This window comes from Talpa europaea, assembly GCF_964194135.1.
Source record: "Talpa europaea genome assembly, chromosome: 13".
In the NCBI taxonomy this organism is placed as follows: domain Eukaryota; kingdom Metazoa; phylum Chordata; class Mammalia; order Eulipotyphla; family Talpidae; genus Talpa; species Talpa europaea.
In genome coordinates this window covers 79,267,905-79,280,920 of record NC_140080.1, presented here as the reverse complement: position 1 = coordinate 79,280,920, position 13,016 = coordinate 79,267,905, and the positions used below count along the sequence as shown (strand labels likewise).

Genomic DNA, 13,016 nt, shown 5'->3' with positions numbered 1-13,016 from the left:
AAGAACTCTTTAGATCCAAGAAGAAAGCACAGCATGAGTGTCCTGCACATTTGGGCAACAGCGGCTGGGTGGAACTGAGGGGTCCAGAGCAATCCAGGCAGAACACCCTGTACTGGCGTCAAGGACCTGTGTGTGTCTCCTGGTCAAGAAAGGACCCCGCGCACGGCACTTGGGCCCAGCTTGGGGCAGCTGTTTCCCTAACCAGAAAACCACTAAATTCTCGGATTTAACATGGCCCTGCAGGAAGCTTATTTAAAGATGGGGAAAGGATTGGGTAGGAGGTGAGTGAATTTCAAAAGGAAGAGAGGTAGCCCAACCTCGGTCACCTGCAGCCAGACTCTTGGTGACCTTTGCCCTGATCTGCGGTGACTCAGAGTGTTTGCCGGCTTGTGGACGAAATGGAACTTATCTGATGCTAATTTCAAGAGAGTTCTCTTATTCAAAAAAGAGTGCTATAAACAAGAGCTGTGTTCTTTTATGACAAAGGCTGTGGCATAGCATCTATGTACCAGATGGCTTTTCCAAAATCCTAGAGTCAGATTTATTAAAACAAGTATTGTCAGATGGCTGAGAGTGTAGATGGGAAGTACAGTGGCTTTGAAATGAGGGTATTGTCCTGTCCTAGGAAAGGCTCCTTCATAAGAATGGGTTTACTCGGACAGCCTGGGTGAAAATGTGGTGTGCGTTTGATAAATGCTGAAGACATGACTTCCTGTTCACCTACTAGCTCTCTCTATAATTACAAGGTTATTAACCCATCCTCAAAATGCATTGCTCAACTTTAGACAAACAAAATCTTAGAGCTGGGTAATATAAATCCAGTAAGCCCTTGCTCTGGGGGACAAAAACGAGGGGATCAAGTGATTTGTGTAGTTTTATTATTATTGAAGTAGGTTTGGGAAATGGCTTCATATGCTTTCTAAACTAGGAACAAAATCCCAAATAGGAGGAGGAAGAGTATGGGGGAGAGAGAGAAGAAGGAAGAGAAAGAAGAGAGGAGAAAAAGAAAAAGGAGGGGAAGAAACAAACCCCCCCGAAGATCTGCCTATCTCTTCTTGCACACACTCCAGCAAGAGCCTCCGCTGGGAACGTCCATGTGTGTCCATGTGTCACAGTAAATCAGCTCAGCTTTCCCACCCAGGCTAGGGAGGACAAGAACAAAGGGCCAGAGCAGAAAGGGCAGCCATGGGGGGAGAGGAGAGTCACACTAAGCCACAAAGAAGGCAAGGAAGCACTTCGGTCAGGCAGGGGTGAGCCTGCCTGGAGAAGGAACATGGGCCAGGGGCAAAGGTGAGCCCGGAGGTGGCCCAGAAGATCAAGGAGAGGCACCTCCACCAAGGAGGAGGGGCTCCAAAGTGAAGACCCTCGGAAGGAGCCATGCATTTTTTAAATCTACAGATCAGTTCAGTGTCTAAACCCTCTCATTTGGCAAGATTTGTTCTGGGATGAATTGACTATGTGTAATTGACAAATGTTAGAATTTGAATTTCATTTTTTGGGGGGGGAGTATCTCTCTGCTTGCTTCTCAAATGTAATTATGGAGAAAAAATACATTTTAAGGATTCTTCGTCCAATTCGGTACGGGGATAGGTCCTGACTTCCCTCCTGATGACCCCTTCTCTCACGCACATGCACACACGCACACAGAGACAATGGCAGAGATCTGGCTTTCTTTCTCGAGAGAGGCACTAGGACCACAGATGAGGCAGCTGTCAGGGAACTAGGCTATAATCAGCTTTAACTGGCTTGCAGCCTGCAGAGGGCACAGACCTTCTTCTTTGCTAGGGTAACAGGTCAGGTTGCTGGCCCTGGAATGAAGTGGTCTGAGTTGGTTTCTGTTTCACAAGTCTTCCTATGCAGATCTCCATGCCACACTGACAGTGCAGGTCCTAAGAATTTAAACAGGCATCTAGAAGAGGGTACTTTAAAATTCCCCATCATATGACATGTCACCCCCAGCATGACTTATAAGGACAGTAAATCAATGAGACAGTAACAGGAAAAGTTAAAACACAACTAAAAATGGGTTTTTCAGGCAAGTCTGAAATGCTACAAGATTGCTAGTTAAGAACAGTATCCCTTTTCTCAACCTATGTGTGATATCCCCTTCTCACCAGCATCATAAACTGAGTGCCCATGTAACTTGGAAACTAAGGTGAAGGGTGGAAGCTATTGGCTACACAGGTGGTCTAAGATAGGGGTTCTCTCTACAGCACTGAGTTGTTTTGGTGTGACAACGACTACCAACCCCTCCCATCCCTAGATGTCTACTGTAAAAAGATATGGACTAGATGAGATTAATGTCACCATATCTGTACCACCAAAAAAACAAAAAGGAAAGTTGAAAAAAAAGCATTCACTCAAATCTTACAATGGGAGGTGGGAGTGGTGGGTGGGTGAGGGTGGGGAGAGAAAAGCAAGGGGAGATCTAAACAGCAGGATACGACAATAAATGGGAAAACAGCAAGAGAAGAAGCACACTAGGTTAATATAGGAAAACTAGTTCTTTATTGAGAGATTGTATATTAGTATTAGTGGATTCTGTGTGTAACAATGTCATCATGCACACGATACAAAAAAAAAAAAAAAAAAAAAAAAAAAAGGCTGGGCCCACCATGCGTCGCGGGCAACAGAACAAAAGCAGCTACAATGAGCGATGGCCCGGGCTGCGAGCACAGTACGTTCAGCTGGGAAACATCTCTAACCGAGCGCTGTACATTGTCAACTGGGGGATGTAAAAAAATACAGATCATGCTTTAGTTTTAGTACAAGAAAAGGTGAAAAAGATACACAACCAAAAGGATATTTGATACAGAAAAAATTACCCACAAAATAAGAACAGGAAGTAATTCAGCACAGCAGAACACGCTATCCCTGTTTAATGGAAAACCGTTTTGCTGGGGAATCCTTTTTTTCTTCTCTGTTTTTTTCCTCTGTCTTTTCAGATGGCCAAATGGCAATCTGGGGAGGCCACTTGGGACTTTATTTTGGAAGGGCCCTCCAAGTAGAGCCTTATTCTTTCATCATTGCTGCTGTTTTGTTTCAGTTTTCAAGCAGGTCTGGCCGGCATCACAGAAGGGAGCCGGCTGTTAAAGGGGCAGCTCTGAGGGCCAGGGCGGATGTCCAAAGATGCTCTTGACATTGTACAATTAAACAATTAAGACACCGTGACCGTGGCTCTCCCTTAAGCCCGGGACCTTACTGCACCAAATTTACAGAGGCTGTAGAACAGCAGCAACTGGCATTTCATCAAAGATTTGTCATATAGTTATATTTAATCTTTTTTTTTTTTTTTTTGCCTCCGACTAAATGCAATCTCTTTGGCTCTGCCTGGGTGCTGCCAGGAAGCTAGCCGGTAGCCACCCAGAGAAGTGGGAAATAGGTGCTGCAGCCTCCAAGCCAAGGCAAAAGGAATCCACTTAACAGGGATTTACAGTGCAATGTACTCGGCTAAACAAGATGAAGATACAAAAATGGTTATTTCTCTACATCTATTCTGAAAATGGCCTACAGCCTATAGTACTACAATGGAAACTAAAAAGAACAGATTTAAGCTAGCAGGCTATCTAATAGTTTTACAAGAAGATTGTGGTTTAGGACCTTGTTGGGTTAAGCATTAGTATCCTCTATCGAAAGGTCACGAATTCTTATCACATTGTGCTAAATTTTACCCACAGCCCGACTCACCACTCAGCCCTTGAATTTCCTGTGGGCGTGTTTGCCATGAAAGTAAACTTTGACTGACGGGCAGAATTTGTTTTGTTGGGGTGTTTCTGGAGGGGAGGGGTGGTATTAAAAATAAAATTTAAAGGCAGCTGAGCAATTTGAATTTCAAAACATGGAAACAGCATCCTGCAATGGTATTTAGAGATCGGTGGTATTAATGAGGATGATAATGATTTAATCAGGATAATTATACTTTCAGGCTCAACATCCTTCTTAATCATTTTTGAATTTCTGCCTAGTGTAATGTTCCACACCCGTTTTAAGAGGAAATGCCAAGTAATGAGACATAATTGTGCATTGGGGTTGGGGGCTGGCATTTCCAGGGAGCGCTCACCCCACCTCCCCATCCTATGCCCCCCCCCCCCAAGGCTAGGCTGGCCTGAGATAGGGGATACTGCCGCTTAAATAGCAATGCCTTCCTCAGATGGAGACAGGAAATGGTTAAGAGGGGTGTCACAATACAGCTAAATGCGGAGGCAGAAGGGTCACAGCGCACACAGCAGCGAGTTGACCATTCACTGAGCTACACAATGAAGAAAAAAAAGATTTGATAAATGCAGAATGTCATCATTCTATCATCACACAAAAAACTGCGGTTCAAACAGGCCTAAAGGGGCCAACCTTGCCTTTTAGGTTCTGGGGAGAGGCATGGGGCAGGGGACAGCTGGGCTGGAAGAAAGAGGGCTGGTCTTTCATTTTCTTGCCCACACGGGCCCCTGGGGCGCACTAAAGCGCTGGCCCCGCGACCCCACCCCCCACTCGGACTTGGCGGAGCAGCCTGGTGGCAAAGGGAAGACATCATTCTGTTGGAGGGAGGGGTGATCCTCGGGGGAGGGCCTTAGCCAGCAGGGATTTAAGCAGACGTGGAGTGGGAGAGGATAGCAGAAACATTTCCAAGAAGAGAAATGTGAGTCCAGAGGCAGAATACAAAAAAGAAAAAAAAAATGAATCTAAATGCATCTCGGATTTGCTTTGGGAGGTGGGAGTTTCTGATTAAAAGAAAATGGAAGAAAATGTGGCAGGGAGGGAAGAGGGGGGATCAAGCTATTGTTGTAGCAGAATGTGAGGGGAAGGGGATGTGGGGAAGGGGAACGTGCAAACACACCCCATATATCACAGTTAAAAACAAAGCCGGCGCCGGCCTGCTGCTTTGTCAACGCCTGCCCAGGGCAGGGCCCGGCGGGGGCACTTTCCCACCTCATCCTCGCACACAGCCACAGCGCAGCACCCAAGGGCCAGACACCCTGCTCCGGCCGGGCCCAGGGCTCCAAGGCGCGCGCACACACTCACACTCACACACACACACACACACACACACCCGAGCACCTTGAAGCCATAAATGCAACTGTCATACAAAGACAACTGGGGGCGGGGGAGGCGGGAGGCAGGGCCACGGCACAGGGGCGAGACACAAAAAGGGTTAACAGGGAGGAGAGGACGGGACTGGAAATCGTGCAAGTGCCCACGAGAGGTGGGGGCTGGGGCATGGGACAGGGCAGATCCCAGATCCCAAGTAACCAGCCATCGGCATCAGGCACCGAAAAATGAAAGATACACACAAATAACACAAAACACACACACACACACCTCAAAAAAAAAAAAAAAGCAAATCACAGAAAACCATGCACACACACGCGCACACACGCGCGCACACACAGACCTTGTATCTCTCTCCTTTCGCTCATCCAGGGCTAGGAATTAGGGGGAGGGTCTGTGATTTGGGAGGAACCGCGTCCGCCGCAAAGAATTAAAAATGGGGCAGGGGAGGGAGGGACCCCAATTCGCCAAACCCTAACTTCACTCCAAAAGCTCCCACGAGGGCGGCCGCCCCCACGCTCGGGGGGCCCCCAGGAGGGAGCGGGCAGAAGTCCCCGCTCGCCCTGCGCCCTCGCGGGTGTGCCCTGCGCCCCCCGCCCGCGGCGCCCGCCCCCGCCCGGGTGCCTGCGGCGATCCACGCTCCGAAGCGGACCCCGAAAGGAAAAAGCGATACCTCTGTTTCGCACAGAGCCAAACACTGGAAGCACGAGATAGCCGACGTGGACCAGGACCATCCTGGCTCCTCGCGCGGCGGCGGCGGCTGCGCGCGGGCCCTTTGTGGCGCGGCTCCGGGGCGCGGGCGCGGGCGGCGGCGGCGGGGCTGCGGGAGCCGCCGGGGCGGGAGGCGGAGCGCGGGGCGCGGGCGGCGGCGGGGCGGCGGCTGGCGGGGAGACAGATGGCCCATGGAAAGGCTCCCTTCCCGGCCCCTCTCGACATTCAAAGGCGCTGGGGCCGCAGCTGCCGCCACACAAAGGCGCGCGCAGCCAATGGGAGCGGAGCGCGGCGCGGCGCGGCCTCGCCGGAACCGCGGGGGACAGCGGGCACCGCGGGCGCGCGGGTGGCGGGGGGAGGGGGTGCGGCTGCGAGGGAGCGGGGACCAATCGCGGTGGCCCGCGGCCGGGCGTGGGGCGGGGGGGCGCGCTCAGCCCGCGGGGCGCGTTCAGCCCAGCGCGTGTCCCCGGCCGCCCGCAGGCCCGCGAGCGCGCGCGCGCGAAGCGCCCTGCACACAGCCACGGGCGGCGTGCACACGAACGTGCACACACCGGGGGACGTGCGCCCGGACACGTGGAGGTGCGTTCGTGCGTGCGGAGAGGCAGGCACGAGCGCACCAAGTGCACACGACCCGGAGGTCCTTGCACACCGCGCGCGGGTCACTCGGGGACGTGCGCAGGGAGGCTGGCGCACGTGCAGAACCTGACTGCGGGCCCAAGTGAAGCTGGAAAGCCAGCAAGCGGCCGCACGCAGGATTCGGGCGCTGCCGCACAGGCGGGCACACACGATCGCCTCGTGAGGCAAGACAAGTGCCAAAAACGCGTTGCCAGAAACACGCAGGAGACACAACTGCAGATAGGGGCACTGTGTGACTCCCTACCTATGGCACTGCTCTGTTGCCCTTGCAGAACACAAAGCTGCAATAATTATTTGCTAAATTGAAAGTCACTCATTCCCTGAGAGTGTGGACATATTCTATAGACACATTTACACCCAGGAAACCCTGAGCCACAGGCCACTGTCTGCCACATTCTGACACCGGTGGCAGCATGTGCACAGACACACCCACCTCCACAGCAGGAGTCTCACATAGAGAGATCAGGGCTAAGAGGCGCCTCACATTCACACCTGGTGTCACAGGTGGCCTGGGGTTGGCCTGTGGGTACAAATAAGACAGAAGCAAAGAGCCTTCACCTGCAGCCCTGTTTGCAGGTGTACTGCTAAGACCACTCATGCACTCAGACCACCTGCTGTGAAACTCCCACTGGGAACCTCAAACCACACTCACAGCCCACACTCAGGTCAGAGTAAGCTTGGGGACCCCATCCATGGGCAGAAAGACCAAGGATAGTTTCTGCACTGGGGCATGTCTTTAAATCCCACTGACTCCTTTATTTAATGCGTGAGGTAAAAAAACAAACAAAAAAGCTAGATGGTAAAAGTAGAGTATGTGGAATAAGGAAGATCTAACTCAATCCAAGCTGCCCCCATTTTAGAGGGAAACAAAAGAAGGTCTGGCTGGTGAACACATGTTGGCCATGGAGGTGAGGCAGGTTTTCCTGAGATCCCAACCCTTGCAGCACAGGGAGAGTCTCAGAAACATAAACCAACCATGGAAAACCCTGCGAGGTGCAGAGATGTGCCTCAGCATAGGGTGCTGGGGAGGCGGGGGGTGGGAGGAACTCCTAGAAGGGGCACCTAACTCAGCTAGGGTTAACTCCAGAAAAGTGACTTTAAAACTGTGAGTCAAAGAATAGGAGAAGTAAGGAGAAGCAGAGAGGACAGCAGAGGGAAAACTATAGCCTGACTTTGCTGTAACCGTGTTCCCATTGGTACTGGCAGAGCAGGACTCTAGAGCACACACCTCTCTTACACAAGCTCATCGCTCCCTTAGACCTTGCTGAGTCCAGAGAATTGGGCACAAAGGCAGCCAGGAGACCTCCCAAGACTGCCAACCCTACTTTTTTTTTTAAGTTTTATTTATTCATGCATAGAGGCCAGAGGCGTGGGAGGGTGAGAGGATTCACCAGAGACAGAGCGGGGAACAGAACAGGCAGGCTGATGAAATACACTGCTGAGGGGAGCAGCAGGTGAGACACAGGAGGTCTGCCACACCATGTGGGACCCCTGCTGGCCGGCCAGGATCGAACTGGTGCTGCAAGAGGCTGCAGACAGCTTCACAGCGGCGTTCAACCGCCAGCGCCACCAGGGGAGGCCCTCCAACCCTACTCTTAATGGTCATTTCAACCCTCTTCTGCCTCCAGCTCATTCCTTTTTTTGTTACCTGTCAAATAAACATAATACCACCATTAATTTAGAAAATCTTATAAAAAAGAAAAGACTGAACAGACTTCTAACTACTAGAATTTTTTTCCTGTTCTACCTAAACTTTTGCTGATATAGGTAGGTAGGTAGACAGACAAACAGACAAATAGAAATAGATCAGATTTGCCATAATAATCTACACATTTTGTATCCTACTTCTTAAACTTACAATTTTATCAGAAACGTTTTCTCATCCTTCTATATAACTATCATCATAATCTTCATTGTAAATGTTTTCATAGTATTCCAACAAGTGAATGTACTATGATTTCATTTAATCATACTCTATTCTTGGGTACTTCATTTGCTTCCAGTTTTCCATGATTGCAAGTCATTCAATAACTTCTTTTTTTTTAAGATTTATTTATTTATTTTTATGTATACAAGAACTGGGGTACAGGCCAGAGGCACGGTGGAGGGTGGGGGGTTGTGTGTGAGAGGATTCACCAGAGGCAGAGTGGAGAACAGAACAGGCAGACTGACCGAAATATACTGCTGAGGGGAGCAGCTCCCGGCATGACTGTTTCCCATTCTCACTCTCGTTAGCTAAAGTCCACAGAAGTACAATAACTCAGATTTCTGAGACCAGAAAAGGAGAGGTCTGCTGCACCATGTGGGTAGCTCCCTGGCCAGGGATCGAGCTCATGCTGCAGTGGCTGCAGACAGCCTCATCGGTTGCATCTTAACTCCCTGCACCACCAGGGAGGCTCTCAATAACTTCTTATGCCTATTATTTGTTGCCTGTGTTTAATTATAATCTTAGAATAAACTTCCAGGGTTGGCATTCTTAAATCCACAAGGATAGAAAATCTTTATGGCTCTTGCGACACACTGCTTTATAAAAAGATTAAAGCTGTTGTCAGTGCTACCAGCAATATATGGTGTGCTAATTTAGGGTGGACATTCCTTTTTATCTTTATCTTACTTTGTACCAGACAGTTTACAAAGGCTTATAACCTTGCTAGCAGAGAGATTAGGATACGAACTCTGAAATCAGATTGCTAGGCTTCACATTCTAACCAGCTTGGACAAGTTACTTAACTTCTCTAGGGTCTTGGTTTCAATATCTGTAAAATGGACAAGATTATAGCAACCTTCCTCACAGAATTAAAGTGAGGATCAAGTAAGTGAATTCTTATCAAGAACAGAGACTCATGCCTGGCTATTCAACTATTAGTTCTTTCCCCTTTATCTGTCCATCTCTCCTGGCTGCCTACCTCTTGCCCTCCTATTACTATCAATGGCTTAATTCATGCAGTTAATGTAAATTACATCATCACATGGAGCATTCATCAGACAAAAGCAAGCATCCAGAAATAGACTGGTGCTGTAAACCTGGGGGAATCCACCTACTAACTGTACCCTTCATTCACAATCAGAGAAACATAACAGACAAATGTTCACAGTCACTAGTTTATCAACACACAGGCACGTACTTCCTGCTAAGAAGGAATTATTGCGGAGGAGGAGTATCATTATTAATGAAGTCTTGGGCAAACACCTACCACCTTCAGCCTTACACCTGCCATTCCCAAAAGTCTAGTGGAGGTACTAATAAACCCTGCTCACTTACCTGAAAGATTTATTATGTGGCTCAATTAAGAACATAGCTATGGAGTCTGTAAATAATACAGAGAATTCTAGCAGTATAATACCATAGTCTCTCCAAGAATAAAACTTGATTATACATGCTCCTCTCTTGGTTTTGTTTTTTTTTTTTTAAGATTTATTTATTTATTTGTTTGTTTATTTATTTATTTATACAAGCACTGGGTACAGTCAGATTTGCGGGAGGGTGAGAGAATTCACCAGAGCCAGAGTGGGGAGCAGAACAGGCAGACTGACGAAATACACTGCTGAGGGGAGCAACGGGCACAGCAGGAGAGGTCTGCACACCATGTGGGACCCGGTGGGACCCTCGCCGGCGGCCGAGGATCGAACCAGCTCTGCAGAGGCTGCGGGAAGCTTTGCAACCCAGCGCTCAACCGCTGCGCCACCAGGGAGGCCCTCCTCTCTTGGTTTTACAAATAAGGAAACTGAGGCTCAGACATGGGAGTTATGAGCAAGGTCACAATGATCCCCGACTGAGTTAAAACCAGGATCCATATTCTTGGCCCATGGCCTAGCGTTGCTTCTCCTGGCCTTCTTTTCCCACCACCTGGCATGACTATTTCCCGTTCTCACTCTCATTAGCTAAAGTCTACAGAAGTACAATAACTCAGATTTCTGAGACCAGGAAGATTTATAGAACTATTCCATTCATTGGGGTTATTATTTTATATGTTTGTCCCCTGCCAAATTATACACGCAGCACATTTGTAGGCTTAGCATGTAAGACTTTAAAAGAAGTATAAAAAATGAGAGATGAAGATGAATCTATAATTCCTGATCCAGTATTGAGAAGCACAGCCCTGGAGGGGGTGAATGCCCTATCGTCTTGATCTTTGAGCCACACCTCCGTCCCTCACTCTCTTTGGTCTCCACTCTGGTTACCTGAAGAAAGGATTCTTGGAACCTCATGTGACATCATGTTTAATGGGGCTCAAAAGCATCTCCTTTGAGAATTACATCTCTGGAGCCCAACATCAGTTCTGGATTATGACGACCCCTGCCCTTTATTCAACAAGCACATCCACCTCATCAGTCATGTAGACATCAAACATTTCCCAAGACTGACGACAGAATTCCTGTTCTTCTCTGCCTTGTGTTGGCTTCAGGTAGACCCAGTTTTCAAAATCTGTGCAAACCAGCTACACGCCAATCAACGTGTTTCTGCATTGGCAGGCTAGAAAGAACCCCAAAGGGCGAGTCCATTTTGAAAAGCTGAAAACAGGAGGATGGAGAGGCACTGGAGGAAAATCATGAACAAAGACCCAAAAGTAAATGCAGCAGGAGAAGGAGCTGGAAGTCAGGGGAGGGGTGATGAGCAGACATGGCATCCTTGTATTTGCAGATGATATTCAATGATATCTGAAGAGTTCTACCTCTCCCAGGGAGAGAACAGATGGAACTAGATTGACACTGAGTTGATCATGATTACAGTAGGTGAAGGCTATAGGAAGGTTCATTGTATTTCTCTTTCTGCTTTGTTAATACGGGGGTCAATTTTATATGTCAATGTGACTGGGTTAAGGGATGTCCAGAGTGCTGGAAAACATTATTTCTGGGTGTGTCTTTGGAAGAGATTAGCATTTGAATCTATACCATCATCTGATGCAGTAGGTCCCAAACACAAGGAAAAGGTGGAGAGAAGGTGGATCTGCACCTTAGGGATAGAAAGCATATCCCTGCCCCCACCCTCAGATACCAGCACTGCGGCCATGGCACCCCTGTTTCTCTGGCCTTGGGTCTGCGCTGAATTGCATCAAGAGTTTGCAGAGGGGCAGATGGTGGAACCCCTCAGTCTCCACAGTCACGGCAGCCAATTCCTCATAATAAGTCTCTTCCTCCACATCTCTGCGGGTTCTGTGGGTTCTGTGTCCCTGGAGGAGCCCGACACATACAGTTCACAAATAAAAGTAAAAATGAAAATGCAGCATGACAAGCGGCACCCATCCCTCTTCTGTGCAGACACACAAAAGATATCGCCTCTGATAGGGCAAATTAGAAAACAGCGCTTCTTCCTCATGGTCAGCACAGCCCTGGTCCAAGAGCTTGGCTTGGATGTCCACTCCCACTCACCTCCTTGACTTGGGGGGCCCGGCACACACACTACTCCAACTCGGCGCCGCCACTGCTGCGGACAGCTTTCGCGTTTCACAGCCTGGTTGCATCAAGAAATAAACTCCAAAAAAAAGGAAAAAAAAAAGAAAAAAAAAAAAAAAGAAATAAACTCCAGGGCCTCCCCGGTGGCGCAGCGGTTGAGCGCTGGGTTGCGAAGCTGCCCGCAGCCTTTGCAGCACCGGTTCGATCCCCGACTGCTCCCCGGCCACTGGAGGAGGGTCCCACATGGCGCGCAGACCTCTCCTGCCGCCCGCTGCTCCCCTCAGCAGTGTACTTCGGTCCTTCTGCCTGCTCTGCTCCCTGCTCTGGCTCTGGTGAATTCTCTCACCCTCCCGTGCTTCTGACTGTACCCAGTGCTTGTATAAATAAATAAATAAATCTTTAAGAAAAGAAAAGAAATAAACTCTACTCTTGCTTAAGTCACTGTTTCCTTGGGTCACTGCGCTCACAGCCAAGCCTCATCGCCTGGTGGGCTGACAGAGGCCCTGAAAATACTGCAGCAGTTCAGGTGCCAAAAGAGCATAGCTAGTCAAGTGCATGGGTTAGCTGTTGCTACAAAAATATCACATAATAAGTAGTTATAAAATCCACACACAGCAATAAGCGTTTATCCTTACAGACCCGCAGCCTGGCTGGGGACCGGCTGTGCTGGCCAGTCCCGTCTGTGCATTGAGGCAGCTGCGGACATTTCTGCTTTTCCCGGCGGGGCTGTGGTGGCTGTGCTCCACGTGTCTCCCGCCTCCTGCAGCTAGCCAGGACGTGTCCTCCTCTGGCAGGGCCAAGTGGAAACATGCAGAGCCTGCTAAGGTATATCAGTGGTGATAAGAGCTTTTGCACAGAGAAGCCAAGGCTTGGGGTGAGTTAAGGAAACAGTGAGTGGTTTTATTTTTACTTGACGAGAGAGAGAGGAAGCAGGGGGACTGGGAATTTACTGGGTAGGCAGTGGGGAGTATTGGGGGTTTCTGAGCACAGCAGACTGATCAAGAACACAGCACACCACGGGTGTGGTGACTGCTCAGTGCCTACCTATTGCACGTGGAGAGCCATTGGGTGACCTTGAGCAAGAGAGTGGCTTTAAAAATTTCTGCCTCTCCTGACCCTCCTGCTCTAAGATGCTGAGGGAGAATGAAAAAAGTTCCTAATCCAGAGGATTTTCTTTTTTAAAAACCTGAGAGTCTCAGGTCAGCATCTGATCCTCAATCTACTGTCCGATT

General features: G+C 49.1%; 1 protein-coding gene across 1 annotated transcript in view; it reads right to left on the bottom strand.

Annotated features, from left to right (window-relative positions):
• The window catches only part of ARK2C (arkadia (RNF111) C-terminal like ring finger ubiquitin ligase 2C), a gene marked incomplete at its 3' end in the record, with an annotated part of 88,589 nt that extends 82,399 nt beyond the window's left edge, over positions 1 to 6,190 (bottom strand). Inside the window, exon 1 of the mRNA XM_084252599.1 lies at positions 5,717 to 6,190. Within this exon, the coding sequence (XP_084108725.1) occupies positions 5,717 to 5,777 (61 nt within the window). The 5' untranslated portion in view covers positions 5,778 to 6,190. The remainder of the gene's footprint in view (positions 1 to 5,716) is intronic.
• Between the last annotated feature and the right edge of the window lie 6,826 nt (positions 6,191 to 13,016).